The sequence below is a fragment of the Hippoglossus hippoglossus genome, chromosome 2 (genome assembly GCF_009819705.1).
Source record: "Hippoglossus hippoglossus isolate fHipHip1 chromosome 2, fHipHip1.pri, whole genome shotgun sequence".
NCBI classification, from domain to species: Eukaryota; Metazoa; Chordata; class Actinopteri; order Pleuronectiformes; family Pleuronectidae; genus Hippoglossus; species Hippoglossus hippoglossus.
In genome coordinates this window covers 5,882,039-5,898,390 of record NC_047152.1, presented here as the reverse complement: position 1 = coordinate 5,898,390, position 16,352 = coordinate 5,882,039, and the positions used below count along the sequence as shown (strand labels likewise).

The 16,352-nt window shown below is 43.4% G+C and overlaps 2 protein-coding genes and 1 long non-coding RNA gene across 6 annotated transcripts in view; 1 reads left to right on the top strand and 2 right to left on the bottom strand.

Annotated features, from left to right (window-relative positions):
* Nucleotides 1-917, bottom strand: part of LOC117776398 (guanine nucleotide exchange factor DBS-like) — a 41,101-nt gene extending 40,184 nt beyond the window's left edge. Inside the window, exon 1 of one of the 3 annotated variants that reach the window (XM_034610341.1) lies at nt 800-917. The gene's annotated coding sequence lies outside the window, so the exon portion shown is untranslated. The remainder of the gene's footprint in view (nt 1-799) is intronic. The other 2 variants (XM_034610333.1, XM_034610352.1) reach the window with 2 other exon arrangements.
* Nucleotides 918-1,702: 785 nt separating this feature from the next.
* Nucleotides 1,703-13,961, top strand: LOC117776465 (radixin-like). Of its 2 annotated transcripts, none has more exons than XM_034610405.1 (15): nt 1,703-1,845; nt 3,268-3,361; nt 8,693-8,776; nt 9,167-9,262; nt 9,966-10,088; nt 10,197-10,348; nt 10,594-10,677; nt 10,865-11,011; nt 11,581-11,677; nt 11,772-11,935; nt 12,215-12,345; nt 12,527-12,687; nt 12,824-12,916; nt 13,170-13,406; nt 13,591-13,961. In XM_034610405.1, exons 2-15 carry the CDS (start codon nt 3,350-3,352, stop codon nt 13,753-13,755), a joined length of 1,746 nt encoding a protein of 581 aa, XP_034466296.1. In that variant the 5' UTR covers nt 1,703-1,845; nt 3,268-3,349; the 3' UTR covers nt 13,756-13,961. The 2 variants fall into 2 exon arrangements, with proteins under 2 accessions (XP_034466296.1, XP_034466305.1); XM_034610414.1 differs by lacking the exon at nt 1,703-1,845 and adding an exon at nt 1,944-2,360.
* Nucleotides 13,962-14,080: 119 nt separating this feature from the next.
* Nucleotides 14,081-15,990, bottom strand: LOC117776481. The gene is made up of 2 exons (XR_004616437.1): nt 15,418-15,990; nt 14,081-15,333 (listed from the first exon to the last, which is right to left on the bottom strand). It is a non-coding gene; the product is annotated as an uncharacterized LOC117776481 (long non-coding RNA).
* Between the last annotated feature and the right edge of the window lie 362 nt (nt 15,991-16,352).

Genomic DNA, 16,352 nt, shown 5'->3' with positions numbered 1-16,352 from the left:
TGACTTAAAAGTAAATTTGTCCAATTCCCCCCATCCAGTTTCCAGTCCCTACAACACAGTGGCTTCTTTCACTGCTTTGACAATAGCTGCAACGTGCCCCGGGTCATATGGACAGAGATCTTGTGACGTGGAAATATGCCAGGCTAAATAAAGACCAAGGCAAGTTCCACATGCAACACAATGTGACAACTTCCCTGACATGGCCCAGGGGGGTGTTCAGAGCACTGCTACATTGAAAAGTGCACACAGATATTCCACAGGTGTTTTCCAAGGGAGGGCCACAAACTAATTTTTAGTTTCCGAAAAAACTAATATTTAGTCTCCTGATGAAATAAAGGAGACCAGGCACTCCTTCATACCTCATTACTAATTATGTGAATATTAATGATCCGGTCAACTAACAAAATATGCATAAGAGCAATTATTCCAAGTAGCAGGCATCAACACATCAAGAAGCATGTCAAATAAAAAGTGAGCTAGATTGCATTAAGATTTGCAAACTACTTGTACGCCGAATTGTCAGTAAAATTGTATCGATTAAACTCTCTGGTTATTAATTCAAGGAGAGGCGTGTAGTTATAGTTTGTCGATATGTGATCTTTAAACAGCCAAATTGTAAACGAGGTTCGGCGTGCTGGCGCCTCCATGGTTCTGTGGCCGATAGAGTAGCGCTGCCTCCATGCGTCCTGTTAGGATATTACATTAATACAACTTTGACTCAGTCGAAAGTTGATGGTTCACTTTTATTTCGTAAAATCTAATCGTGACTAAATGATCACAAGCTAATGTGAGTCCTTACCTGCACGTCCTCCAAAACCAAAGCAGCGTTCACCTCCGCGCAACAAAATAGACCCGGATAGGTCCTGCTGCTTCTTCCTCCTCCTCCTCTTCTTCATCCTGTTGGAGGTCAGAAAGAAATTCACGTTATTGTTGGAAGTTGTTGAAATATGTATTTGCCCATGACACCATTTCCTCATCAAATATGGGCTGGATTGAAAGTTTGTGTCAATTTAGATCTTAGTGGCTCCTCTGGGAAACCAGTAAAAGAGCCATGGCGACATCTAGTGGTAAAATGAGGTAGTACAAGAAGAAATGACCAAACTCAGAATGAGAAGCTGAAATATTTATCCCAAATAATTATGTTGAATTTAAGAATATGAAGACGACGCCTGTGAGGTTGTACATTTTTAGATTAACTAAAATAAATGCATGTGGATCTCTGTATGTGCATTTTGTGGATTTTGTGAATGGCTTGTTTGAAAGGTGCTGTATAAATAAAGTTTTGAGTGATTGATATTGAACATCTTCACCATCGGGTGCGTCAAGCTGACTGGAGAAAAGGGAGAGACGACCGGAAACGAGCAAACATTAAACCCAACAATATTTTAATAACTTATGATGCAGCTTTTTGTTGCATGGTCATCAGCATTAAAAAGAATAGCAGCAAAAATGATATGCTTTCAATTTTCATATATGTATACGTGAATGCTTTCGCAGTGTATTGTCACATTTGTACTTCTACACCTTTTAACGACACTTTTAAAATTACTACGTTTGTGTTGTGATATTGGTGGAGTTCAAATTAGCGACAATTTTCGAAGTGCTTCCGGGAGGCTTTTACTATTAAAGCCAACACCGGAAGTGGCGTCGTGTCATTTCCGCGCGCTTCACAGTGGCACCCCAAATCGCCTTATGGTTGTTCGGGACTCGAACGATTCGCTCTCAGCTCAAAAAACACGGAAACACGGGATCGTCCACAGGTTGATTTCATCGTGGACGTTTTGGGTCTCATCCGAGGACAGCGGGCTTCCACATCCATTCTAAGAACCACTCAGTCTCCCCCCGGTGAGTTGCCTCTCCCTAAAAAAAAAAAAAAAACACACACAGCTTCTCAACTTTGATGCAATAGCGGATATCCTCGTGTTCGATCCCCTTCTTCTTATCTCCCCCTCGACACGGTCCACACGCTGGAGTGTCGGGACACGTCTTTTTTGCGTGTTTCTTCCCCTTTTTCTTCTGCGGGGTAAAATGCGTTTGAATTGGCCCAACGTGCGTGAAAATGCGCGTTAAAACTTCACACGTCCTAGCAAGGCAGCAGCTGTAGCTAGCTCGTCCCGTTACATAGACTACACCCACTATCTTCTAATCAGCCCTTTGCTATGGGCCACTGTTCACTTTAGGTGGGAATGGTCGTGTAGCGGCTAACGCAGGTGGAGGAATTCATTTTTCACACGTTTTATTTTTTATTATTCCCGTCGTGCTAACGTATTTTTTGTTGTTTTTTTTACGACAGTGACACGTATTTACCACCATTTCATTTAAATAGTTGTCAAATTGTAACGGAAGCCAACTCTCGGCGGGTAAGTGGGCGAAGCTAATTGCTGGAAGCTACAAGTGTCTCCACCTGGTTTACCATCATTTCTTCCTTAAAGCCACTATATGACTATGTTATACAGTCTCTTTACTTACTTTTACTCTGTGATGATTAATGTTAACTGTCTCACCTCCAGCTGCCAAAATGGATCGAGTCCTCTTCTGATTTTTAACAATATTTAGGTGATCTCCAAACCAAACAACATTGGATTGCCCTTCAAAATAAAGATGGAAACAAACTTCCTGTTAATGTATGTTTGCCAAGTCAAAACCAGACCTGCTAAATACCTCAGTTTGGCTTAAAACTCAGGAAATGTCTTATGCAGCATTAAAATTGATACTTAAAATTTGTATTGCATGAAAAAGTGACAGTCTCAAGATAAGGATATTTGGACCATGTCAATAAAACGATGATAATGATTGAAATACAATATTGATAAATAGCTGTGTTACAAAAGTCAAATATATATTGATTTGTTTAAAAGCATTGTCCAAACACAGTGAGGAGGTCAAGTGCATAATTGATCTACCTCAGATTTGCCAATAAATCAGTCTTTAAACTTGCAAGAAATAATAATGTGACATTTATTGTGATAGTTCTTGATATTACATTTTTATCTTTATCATTTTTCAACTCTTTACCTGAATCGTCTGAAGCTCATTAATGTTCAACACAGGTCATCACTCCTGAAACTATATTGTTATTTTCAACTCTATGCATTGTATAGCCAGGGTTTAACTGATGGATCCTTTCATAAAGACTTTTCAGAAAGCAATAATGTTTTACAGGAAATCAGATTATTTAGTTCAACAGGAAATACTAGCAGATAATATTTTTTCACCAACGTAGACTGTGTTGACTAATGGAAAAAAACATGTCTGTTTCTCTTTCAGGCCGTGAGATACAAGTGTTGCTGTCGTCCAGTGACAGATTCTTCCTCTCAGTCAACGGGTGTAAGGGGGCTAGGAAATAAAGATGCCGAAACCGGTAAGAAACTGAAAGCTAGTTGAGAACTGGTGCTTCTATCATTCTGTGTTTTTAAAGAGATACAGACAGGCACATGAGCTGCTCAGGGCAAGAAGTCAGAGATAAAACACTTGCGTTTAGACACTTTCCAGGATAATTGATTCAGATTGTTTGATAGAAAAGGTCTTAACAATCTTCAAGCTCAGGATATCTGATATGAATCAGAAACATGAAAGTTGCTTGTTGGTTCCTGCTCAGTCTGCTTGTACAATCTGACTCCTCAGAACTGCTCTCTTGTCGTAACGGTAGGCGTGCACTGCCGCCCCAAGGCTACATTTGAGCGTTGGTTGAAGTGGCAGTTTCATACCCATGGCTGCTCCCACTCCTCGTACTCCTCTTCCAAGTAAACAACAGCCAGAGTGTGAAGTGTACTGCCTTGCCCACAGGCTGTGCAACTGCAACACTGCTGCCATTGTTGCTTAAAGGGTGGAGAGAATGCCAGAGAGAGTCCTGGGATGTGAACAACGCCAATACAAGACCGATTTTATGCAGTTGCTTCATGGTTGTCTGATTCCCACTGTTGTCATGCTGCTTTTTTCATCATGGGAACATGTCCCACATGGGTCTGGGAATATTGTTTGTTTCACTGTTAGTTGTCTCTTTAAAGGAAGGGATTTTCAAAGTGTGGAGTTGTCCAGCCCATGTGTTACTCTGCACAAACTAAATATGATACAGCTCCTCTTCGCATTTGGCATTCTTAGTTTACCAGCTCAGGGTCAAGTTGCGAAAGCTTACATCAGTACATTTCAGAGGAACTGGGAACAACAGGCTTCAGGCTTCTGCACAAATGGAGTGCATCTCCTGTCTAATTCTATAAGTGCTGGGTTGATGGGTGTGGGGGACAGCCAAGCAAAGGCAATGATGTCCTCCACTTCCCCCTTTTGTCTCTTGAATCATCAGGGGACCGTCCCAAAAAGACAGCTTGTACAGCGGAGTGCTGGCCTCTCTGCTGAGAGGGACATGTCTGTCACAGACAATAACTGACAGAGAAAGTACAGCCTGTGGCAGGGAGGCACTGACATAATAAACAGAGGAAGGACAGCAGGGCTGATCAGACGTGACCTTCTCTGGGATCAGTGCCAGACCTCAAAAACTTTTGGAATAGTCTTCTTATGCCTCATTAAGTTTGAGTAACAGAAGTGTTTGTTGATGTAGCAGGGAGGCTACTGAATTATCAGTAACACTAACAACTGTATTGATAATGCATCCATAATTTAAACCATGCAGCATTCTTTTGTAACAATGTTCTGTAACTGAGGATAAGATGATTAGACTGACACTCATAAGATGCAGCGTAGGAATGTAACACTCTCTTCCATAGATAAACCGTTTCATTCAGCAGCTTAGTTCTACAGCAACTTGTAAAGAAAATGTTCCTGACTCTGACAGCACACCATAGCGTTATTTTGTGTGGAGCCTTTCATAGTGAGAGCGGCCACTTAAAACCAATTGAACCAGTGCTCTGGAGGCTGCTTTGTTACTGTCGCACACTGCTGACTGTGACCTTGTTGGCTTAAAGAGTCTTTGTATACGCCTGTTGGTTTATGCAACTTAAATTCAGAAATGATAAAAGTTTTGTTCTGACTGAAAATGGGCATAAAATACTGTTTTTCATACCAAAGCTGCAGCTGTGCTTCTCCCCGACCGACACCTGACTCCTTGGATGCCATTAGTGGTTAATCCAATGGGTTAATATATCAATGGATTTTTAATCAGTGGTGATTAATTGATGATGATTTAGATATCGGTGTCCCTATTTCAGGGCTTCGACATCAGTGTGCATAAAACGTAAACCATCAAACAGTCCGTGTGAGTGTTTCTATGAACATATTTTACATTTGTAGTAATATGGAATAATGTGCTGTTTCTGTCTGTTGACATCATATCCCCACACCCACTTGACCCCAACCCCTTTGGTGCAGTGTGTGGGCTGTGGAATTATGAGGTGACAGCACCCCACAGGAAGAGGGCCCACACAGGTTTCCTAGCCCGTGGCTGTTTTCCTGTTTGCAGGAGAGGGGGCCCACTGTGTGTATCGGGGCCCAGTCTGTGTCAACATCCTGCCTCTATGCAAGCACAGACACAGGGTGAAGAGACAGGATTATCACCAGACGACCGAGGGCCTGGAAGGGAAAGGAGAAGTCGGGGAAGATGAGCGTAGGGATCAGGAAAAATGGGAAGTTGACAAAGAGAAGAAAGGAAACGAGGGATTTGTTGTAGTGCTGAGGAGATACCCAGCGGTTTAGGAGGTATGAAAATAGGGACATTTAGAGGAAGGTAGGAGCATCAGCGTTGGTGCTGAGCAACATTAAACTGTTGTTTACCTCTTGTGTGTGACCCATCACCTCATTAACAATACAAAAGCTAGGTCCATAATCAAGTAGGGTATGTAAGACCCTCCTTTTTCCCTTTTCATTGCCCCTCGAGTGTATCTTGTAAAATCTCTTCAAGTGTTTCAAATGCTGTTTATACAACAGGCTGCAAAACTTTCCAGTTTCCTAAAAGATGAGTTTGTGTCTGTAGCTTGTGGTGAATCCTCGTCTCCTCTCACTCCCCCTTTCATTCCCCCGCCCTCAGAGGCCTGCCTCACCCTGCAGGGGGGTTAATCGGAGAGACAGACAGCTGCTCAGAGCCCAGCAGGACAGATTAGCAGCTCTACTGATTGAAGTGTGTGTGTGTGTGTCTCTCTCTTAAGGCCTCGCTCTGCAAAGCTCCTCTAAACAGCTTACAGGAACTAAACAGCTGCACATTTAACAAGGGGCCTGTCTGAGTGAGAACTCCTCTTCCCAACTGAAATGGAGAGGGGGATTTAGAAACGTGGCAAAATGACACTAAGAATGCAAAATACAGGCAATTTAAATGATCCAGCCACTGATTTTGACACAATTTGCAGTCTCTGATATACTTTTTGGAATTTTACTTTGCTACCCTGACTTATTGTGTCACTTAGAAGTCTTGAGTGGTATTATAAAGTCTGTAGTTATACTCACTACAACTTCAGAAAGCATTGTAGATTGTCAAGCCAACCACAACTGTAGCTTGGGAAAACTCACTGGTTAATGCAATTGGCGAGCAGCTGAAATGAGGCAAAATGATAGTTCAAGTCAGAATAACATAATCCAGAATTTTAGATAAATAAACTAACTTCTACTCTTTAATATTTTTATCCTTGTGCACTTATGTGTCTGCTTCCTGATTCCCAATAAGAACTTCCTTGACACTTTTTCTGTCTAGCTACCTGTTAGTGTAGTGACTGGATGGCCGCTCGGTGTTGTGGGTCATGGCTGCAGGAGGTGACTGTGTCAAAAATGAAATGCTGCCATTCTTTTGTATTATGTGGATATCTGCAAGTTAAATGGTGGATAAGACAGTCGATCTGAATACAACATGATATCATATTAGTTTTATGGTTTCCTTCTTGTTTTGAGGAACTGTTGAGACACGTCAGTTGAAATCATGACTCAAACTCTTTATATGACAGGGCAGCATTAAGCACACCTAAGTTTGTGGGTAAAACACATGCTTTGACCTGCTTAAGCAAACAAGAAACTTCTGAAATGTGTCTGCTGGTTTAACTGTAACCTAATGATTTCAAAAGAGATCCTCTTAGGAACTGTCTTGTTGCCCAGTCAGTGTGTCTTGTGTCACCAGAGGGACAAATGTCACATAAGGACAGGCTTGCAAAAGTTGCTCCTTTGAGACTTCTCAGTTGTCCGTGTGTGTCAGCGCCCCGGCATGTTGTTGTCGCTCTTCTCCTCCCCGTCTCTCTGCAGGAGAGAGGATTAACTAACCGTCTGGTCCACACAGGATTCCACCTCTCTGCGCTCTGGCTACGTTTTGCCAGAGACACGTACTCGCAAGCAGCACAAAGGGCCGGCTCTTTCACAGCTGATGGCTGATGGCAGGCGGGCCCCACACAAACACAGGGCAAGAGACATTCAAGGCCGGTCACTTAGAAACCCCAGCTCAACACTCCACTCTCCATAACTGCTCCTGTCTCAGGAAGTCAGTGAGGCAGCTTCTTTTTGAAACAAGCACAAAATACTAATTAATCTTCCAGTGAACCGTGGACAGGTTATTTTGCTGATGTGGCTTTTTAAGTGTAGTTAGTTGGAGATGTTCATGCAAGATGTCTACAGTGTGGAGAAAGTGCTGCAACTTTTCATGGCTAATTAATGAGAGTTAGACAGGCAGATACATTGTGGTGGGAGCTGTGTGGTGTGGGAGTCCAGCTATGTGCTGTATAGACACAAGTTCCATGGATTATTCATTGCCTGAGAAACGGAGAGATGAAGGCCGGAGAGACGGTGAAAAAAATGAGAGAGGCACTGAGAGAAATGCAAAGTAAGCGTTCCTGAGGTTTTGTGTAGAACTGAAAAGGAAAGGCTCCGTCTGTGTCCCTTTTCCTTTCCCTTGATTTTTGCACGGTTGGCCCATCTACAGCAACCTCGCTGTAACTTAATCTCAAAGGGAATACACCCGAGATCATCTCTTGCTTTACTTTATTATTTTGCTCTCTGCCTCTCATTTTCTCACCTTCATCTGTACCATGCACGTTTCCCTCCGTCTCTTCTCGAGTTGTTAATCACCAGCGAGGCAACATTCGGCCTCTGTGTGTATGTAGTCGTGGGAGGAAGGATGTGAGATGCTTCAGAGGTCGGCCCCGCTCTGCTCCGTGCCATGAGCCGCTGCTAGGCGCGCCGCCAGTGCTGCTAAACAGGGCACAGCCAATGCCTGAGTTTTATCTCCCGCTCCGCCCCAGCAGAGGCCCTGCAGTTGTAGGCTGCCTGGAGAGGTGGGGTTTGCTCTCCCTGGCAGTGCAGGATGGAAAATGAAAGGGAGAGACCAGAGTTTACAGTGGCTTCACTAAATTTGGGTTATGGTTGACACAAATTGAGAAATTGTGCAATAAGCTGTCATTAATCTCTGTAGGAATTCTGTAATTTTCTGGCAGATTGTTGCTCGACCGAAAAACAATTCATCCCATAACAGACAATTTCAGAAAGCACTCACTGTTTCTCATTTGGAATTATAGGGTTTCTTTGTTTAGTGGTTTTTGTTTGAGAAAATACTACAGAAATTTGTGACAAAAGTATAATTCTTTTATATTTATGGAAAAACAAGATTTTCCACCAAAACATGCAGTTTACCAAAAGTTGTTTGGTAAGCAAATTATATTGGGACTTTAGAAATGAGAAGAGTCGGGTGTCGCTGCTCTATCTAATATTTGAAAATAAAATCCTTGTATTAATAATGCAACAAGTTTAACTTCTTGCTGTGTTTGTTTTCTAGATCAACGTCCGGGTCACCACCATGGATGCAGAGCTGGAGTTTGCCATCCAGCCCAACACCACAGGGAAACAGCTCTTCGACCAGGTGTGCACGAGTGACACAACTGACTTCCTTTTTTATATCTGCAGAGTTTAATCCTCCACGTCCCACTTTACCCTCATCCTACATCCATTGATATAATTCAGTGAATCAGAAGATTTACCCAAACAAGTTGTGCACACATTTTACCTGATGGGAATGTAATTGTCAGCCAGTTTTAGAAACTTTCACAGCAGTGATAAGGTGATGAGCTGCACTGTATTGATAAGATAAATATACTATTATATGACAACACCCTATTGAAAGAACCCCACCTCTGTGGCATGTCACCGTCTTTCTTTCCATCCATTTCCTGTCTGTCTACACTGAACAGCTGAGTTTAAAATGATCCTTAAACAAGCTGTAGCAATGTATTTCTTTTTGTTTTGATCTCAGGTGGTGAAGACAGTGGGTCTGCGGGAGGTCTGGTTCTTCGGTCTACAGTATGTGGACAGTAAAGGCTACAGCACCTGGCTCAAACTCAATAAGAAGGTGAGTGTCACATCACATCAAAATAAACAGTTTGTAGCTGTTCTTTCTTCCTTCTTCCATCTCTCTGCCTCCTTCTCTTCTTAACTCTTTGCCATGATTCAATCTTGATCTGTTTGTCAGTGTCTGTTTGGGATTTGTCTGGAAGTTGTGCTGTGGTTTGGAGCCTCGGATGTTCTCTTTCAACAGCCCTCCTCTCTCATTCAGGGCAACATACCCTCCGGCCTAAACCTCTGCTATTACAGTGTGTCTGTGTGTTTCCGAGAATGCGTGACAGAAAATCCCCCTCAACAGTTTTCTGTGTCTCTGTCTGTCTGCTTGTGTACGTACCACTAACATATGTCAGACGACGCACATTACAGAAGTGTCTTGTGGTGAATGTGCTTGTTAATTACAGTTACTTAATGTACTTTTGTGATGGATTTTAGCTCAAACAATGCTACGTTTTTGAGGCAGATGCATTTCTTAAACATAAGCACAAAAGATAAACATATTTAAAGCAACCCGAAATGAGGTTATTAAACAATCTCAGCAGATTAGTCATTACTGCAAAAGCATGATAGTCTATAGTAACCAATTGTGCTCAAAAATGATTATTTACAAGCTGATGTGTTCATTCTACCTGGACACTAAGATGTAGCTGTGACACAAACATGATGTGAGTGAGCGATGGATGAATAATGACACTGTTGTTGTTGTTTTTTAGGTGACCCAGCAGGATGTGAAGAAGGAGAACCCCCTGCAGTTTAAGTTCAGAGCCAAATTCTTCCCTGAGGATGTGTCGGAGGAGCTCATCCAGGAGATCACCCAGAGACTCTTCTTTCTTCAGGTAACAAACCACTGATCAAGTTTTCAACTAGATGTAGTGAATTTTTTGGTGCTATTTGAAAACTTGAAAACTATTATTAACTATTTTACGTCCTCCCCGTTCTGCCAGGTGAAGGAGGCCATCCTGAATGATGAGAACTATTGTCCCCCAGAGACTGCGGTGTTACTGGCATCATACGCCGTCCAGACCAAGTATGGAGACTACAACAAAGATGCCCACAAGCCTGGCTACCTTACCCATGACAGACTGCTGCCTCAGAGGTACAAACATCTCACAAACCGCTCTGAACATGAGTGACCAAACGGCCACCTACTGTGGGAGGCGTCCGCTCAGTTCCCACACACACACACACACACACACACTACATCACACAAACCCTGGAATGCGTCTCATTCCCTGGTAGGATCTTGTATGATTTCCTCCGGAGGAAACAATTCTGTGCCGATCGACATTCCTTCAGGCGAAAGTCATTTCATTGTGGCTGTGTGTGTCTGTTTGTGTGCAGAGTCCTGGAGCAACACAAGCTGACCAAGGAGCAGTGGGAGGACCGGATACAGACTTGGCATGAAGAACACAGAGGAATGCTCAGGTGTGTGTGTTAAATTGAAGGAGATAAAGAAAAAAATCTTTCTGTGTGTACTTGTTAGGACGAGGAGTGTGTCGACATACCCTGGGATGTAATTGTATTTTAAAAATGTAAATGAATTTCTCTTTCACAGCTATGATAATATTTCTAAAAGCATAACTCATGACCCTCTGTGTTTCCTCTTCGTTAGAGAGGACTCGATGATGGAGTATCTTAAAATCGCCCAGGACCTGGAGATGTACGGCGTCAACTACTTTGAGATTAAAAACAAGAAGGGCACACAGCTGTGGTTGGGCGTGGATGCTCTCGGCCTCAACATCTATGAGCATGAAGACAAGTAAGGCACAAAAACACACAGATTTGTCAGGTGTACTCACAAAATAACTGCTCTATCATTCTGGAGAAATTCTTTGTTTGATATCAACATAAACATTGGGCGAGGACTCACAAGTGTACAATAGTCTAGAGGACAATATTTTTAGAAGTGAAAAATGAGGCTGAGGTGGAGAAAGGAACTGAAGAGTCTTTCCTGGTCAGATTTTCGTTTCCCCTTTCGTAGAGGAAAGTATAGATATAATCAGAACTCTTGTAGCATTTCCTCTCACTGTCTCTCTGCCTTGGCCTTCCTGTCTGTTATCTGGGGTCATCACAGCTGCCATCCTTTTTCCCTCGCCCAGGTGACAACAGAGACCTGTTCCTTTCTGATCAGAGAACTACAGGTATCCTGTCAAATTTTGGCAGGAGAGGATATTTAGAGTTTCATCCACCTTCTGTTTCCTGTCATTCTTTCCAATTTCACTGATGCAGCCTGAAAAATCCAGTCTGATAATTTCATGTTAGTCAGTTTGTCCATGCTGGGCACCATCTGCTGGCCAAGTTTTATAAAGCATGTTTTTTTGTTTTCAGGTTGACACCAAAGATCGGCTTCCCCTGGAGCGAGATTCGAAACATCTCTTTCAACGACAAGAAGTTCGTCATCAAACCTATCGACAAGAAAGCGCCTGTGAGTGTGAAATTCATCAAAAGTGTCCTCAGAACATGTCCTGCTTTACAGTTAAGTATAAATCTTCTGCTTCTCTCTTTTCTTACCCTTGTAGGACTTTGTGTTTTATGCCCCGCGACTGCGCATCAACAAGCGAATCTTGGCGTTGTGTATGGGAAACCACGAGTTGTACATGAGGAGGAGAAAGCCCGACACCATCGAGGTGCAACAGATGAAGGCTCAGGCCCGGGAGGAGAAGCACCACAAACAAATGGAGAGGTACTGAAAACACCATATACACCATGCACAAATATTTCCTCTTAACTATTGTAAATTAAATTGATAGCAAATCCTATCAGACCAAGGTTTTAAGCGATGTAGCAACTGTTTACTCCAAGTATGCTGCTTGTAAATATCAATTATAATGCTTCTCCACCAGAGGGCTGTCTTCCTTTTTTACACGCCTGCTCTGAGGCAGGAGTATGTGGTCATTTTATGGCGTTAAAAAAGTGCTTGCTTTAACATTCAATTAATAAACGTGTTGTTTTTTTTTTCCAGGGCCCAGCTGGAGAATGAGAAAAAGAAGCGAGAGCATGCGGAGAAAGAAAAGGAGAAGATAGAGCGTGAGAAAGATGAGCTCATGGAGCGGCTAAGACACATTGAGGAGCAGACGATGAGAGCTCAGAAAGGTATTTGGTTTTCTTACTTATCGATCTGTTCACTTATCAGTGCGGCCTCCCCCTCACCTCCCTCTGTCTATCAAATCAGAGCATCTCTCTTGGGCTGCAAGATCAGTTGTGTCTGTTGAACTGAAAATTTGGTTGAAGCCGTCCCTCTTTGTTTGAACTGTTTTTGTGTTTGTTCCCACAGAGCTCGAGGAGCAGACTCGCCGGGCCCTGGAGCTGGAGCAGGAGAGAAGGAGAGCGAGGGAGGAGGCGGAGAGGCTGGAGAGAGAGAGGACAATGGCCGAGGAGGCGAAGGGGGAGCTGGCCAAACAGGCCGCAGACCAGCTGAAGAACCAGGAGCAACTGGTGCGTGTTTGTTTGACTGATGCTGCGAGCAATTTCAGGCTGTATACATTTTTGTGCACACAAGCCTCTTTAATAGACAGTGAAGTCCATTCTTCTACAAGCAGACACTGACTGTTTGATGTATGTTTGATCCCAGGCTGCTGAACTGGCAGAATTCACAGCCAAGATTGCTCTCCTGGAAGATGCCAAGAGGAAGAAAGAAGATGAGGCTTCAGAATGGCAACACAAGGTAACGCACTCCTCTCCCCTCAATCCTGCAGAAGCAAACTTTGGCCTCATTGTTAAATCTTTCATCAGAATTGTGATTAACCTTGTAACCACTTGGAAATCTTCCCAATAGCTGCATACTATGGCTGAGTCTTATCTGTTACAGTATATTTAAAGCATAACCCATCAAGGTTTCAGAACTAATGGAGTCAGGGCTGACCTCCTCCTCCATTATTATTAAACAATGCGGTCCTCCTCCATGCTCCCTCTTGCAGGCTCTCTCAGCCCAGGATGACTTGGAGAAGACCAAGGAGGAGCTAAAGACGGCGATGACAATTATGCCGGCAGCTCCAGGCGGCAATGCCGAGAGCGAGCACGACGAGCAGGACGAGAACCACGCAGAGGCCAGTGCCGAGCTGTCCAACGAGGGCGTCAGCGAGATCGACCTCCGCAGCGAAGAGGCGCGCGTCACCGAAGCCCAGAAGAACGAGAGGGTGAAGCAGCAGCTGCAGGTGAGCGACGAGGGAAACGTTCAGAGAAATCTGAAAATATCAGTTGAAGCAGTTTTGTAGCAAAGAAGAAACACCAGTCAGGCAAAGGCGATTCATTAATTTTGGTTGCCTTTTTATTCTGTCTTGTCTTTTACCCTCCTCCTCCTCACCCATTTTATGTTTTATCTTCTCTCCCATCACTCAGACATTAAGTTCAGAGTTGGCCGAGGCCAGAGACGAAACCAAGAAGACACAGAACGACGTGCTACACGCCGAGAATGTGAAAGCCGGCCGAGACAAATACAAAACGCTGCGCCAGATCCGATCGGGCAACACGAAGCAGCGCATCGACGAGTTTGAGTCCATGTGAGGACGGCGCCTCCCTCCCCTCCGCCCGCTTTCCCCTCAGGGGCACCTGTTCCCGAACTTTCCCCCCGGCGGCTGCTCGATTTTTTTCATGGACAACAGATGCTGCCGTCCCCTCGACGCCCTCAAGCAATATTGAGAAATGATCTTGTCAAACTTTGCCAAAGTCCTGTTCCACGTGTCCACTCTGAAAGTCTGTAAATCTCGGCGATGTGGAGCCGCTTTGAACGAGCACACATCGTCACACTGCAGAGGTGTGTATCTGTAATCCTTAAGCACAGGGGAAAGGAGAAACTGTAAAACCAAAATGGAAGCGATTGGAAGTTTTATTATTTTGAGTAAACAGGGCCATAGAAAGCTACTTTATTTTGCCTCACGACTTGTATGCAAAGCTTTAGTATGAATCCATATCTTCAGTTGTTTTTAAGTTCATGTCCTCTGCTTTTTGTTTGACTCGTTTTATCGATGACACCCTTTGTTTTAGTTTGTCTGTCCAACACAATGAGGAGTTTTGGAATAAATGAGGTCATTCACGTTACATCGTCACATTTCACATGCTAAATATGCTAATTCACTTAGCCCCTGTCAGCTAAGTTGAAGTCTCTTCAAACTGTAGTTGTAATGTCTCATCAGTAGGTTTCTCTACAAAGACACTGCAGTATTTTAATAGTTTCATTTGAGGCTGAATAACTTGAATAGTGATATTTTCCAATTTGGATAAAAAAATCCTTTTTCGTTAATGAAATTGAAGTGAATGGACCCTCACGGGGAGAAGAGCTGCCCGACTTGTCGCACGGCAGGTTCTGATGAACGAATGTAGCAAAGGTAACAAAGGGAAAGTGTTTTTTCACATGCACAGGTGATAGGACCGCATGTACCGAGCTTGTGCCACTGAGCTGTCGCCCTCGAGCTTAAAAGTGTTACGGAGATAAGCTAATTGGTAGTTGTGTATCTGTGTGTCTATTTGTCTGTGATCCCTGTTGCATCCCAGTGTTTCATTCCCAGTCACCTTAGATGGTTTTCTCTGCCTACCAGCACACAGAGGATCCCAGGGTGTAACAGACAGAACAGACAAGACGAGTGTCGCGTCTGTGCTGCTCGTGTCTGTCCGACTGTATGATTGTTAGTGTGTTTTGTGTGTGTGTCTATATATGAATGTGTACAGGTGTGGAAGCTGAAGCCTAGCACCTCTCTGGCTGGGGAGCTTATGAAAACATCAGTCCTAGACCCTGGACAAATCTCTACCTCAGTAATGTTAGTAGTGGTGACTGACAGTCAAACACTGTGAGTGGGTCTGTCCACCCCCCGTTTCCAAAACATAAGGTCATGATTTATTTCGGTTGCTGTTACATGCTTGGGCTAGTTTTGACAAAGTGTTATTTCTTACATATGAAGCTATATTTACTCGGTGGTCTCTCCCTGCTCCCTCCTCGCTCAGATGTTTTTTATTCCTTCTCATTTTGCCTGAGAGGAAATCCCCCAAAACAATGAGGAAGGCGATTGTAATAATGTTGCAAGCATCAGACCGGAGATGGACTGTAAACCGATTTTCGGTGTTATTTCACTGTCCCCTGACTGGGACCTGTGAAGTGTGACTGGACCCGAGACCTCGAAAAGAAGGCTGTCGTGTAAATTAATGAAAATGGCCTTAAGTGTCTGTTGGAACCTTTTCTCCTCTTTAACAATTCCCACTTTTAAGACCTGAAATGAATTATTGGAGCTGAAGAGGCCTGTGTTAGTTCCTCTTAATGTGAAGGGACCTCGCTATTGGGATTTCTGCAAATCTCTCCAGAATGAAAAGGGAGAATTTGGCCAATTTTTCCCCCTGAAATCTTAAAAAATTCCCATCTAACCACATCGTTAGTGCTCAGACGACAAACTGACTTTTTGTGGGCTGGCTAATACGTCCCAGGGTGCATTTGTGAAATTTAAGTTTTCCATTTATTTTTATTAACAATATGAGAAATGTTATTTGTTGCGCGATCACTTGACAGCTGGTGTAGTTTTGACGTTTGTTTGTTTTTAAAATGAGTTTTAAAGCACTTGTATGAAACGGGACACTGAAGCCTGCCTTTTGTGTTTAACTCCAGTGTCCGTTGTTAGTGTTGTTTGCCATAGCAGGTTTAAAAAAACAAAGACAAGGTCCTGCGCTTCCAGCTAATATTTTTGTATTCCCTAAATCTGCAGCATGCATCGCTTCATTGGAGGGGAAAACTCATGTTGACAAGCCCACCCCCCCCGAACCTCCACAGTGGAGCTGCAAGGCCTCAGTTGGTTTCTCCACAGCAGAATGTTGTCATCCTGCCTGTCCCCTCCAATGAAGCCAGCGTCTGATGATGCCCGTTCTGCCACCAGCTGTCATGTTATGCCCCCCCCCCCGCTCATGTTAGTGTTCTTTAAGATAGAAGGCAAAGATGGATTGCAGTTCATTCCATTGGTTCACAAATAAAAGTTTTAAATTTTGAACATTTGACTCATTTGGATTCTTTCATATCATCTATGTAATGTTGCTGTAAGGTGTGTTTTGGGTTCTTTATTCCACATATCTGCTGTATACTTTCTAAAGTGTTTTAAGGAATATATTCTAATATAAAAAAAAAA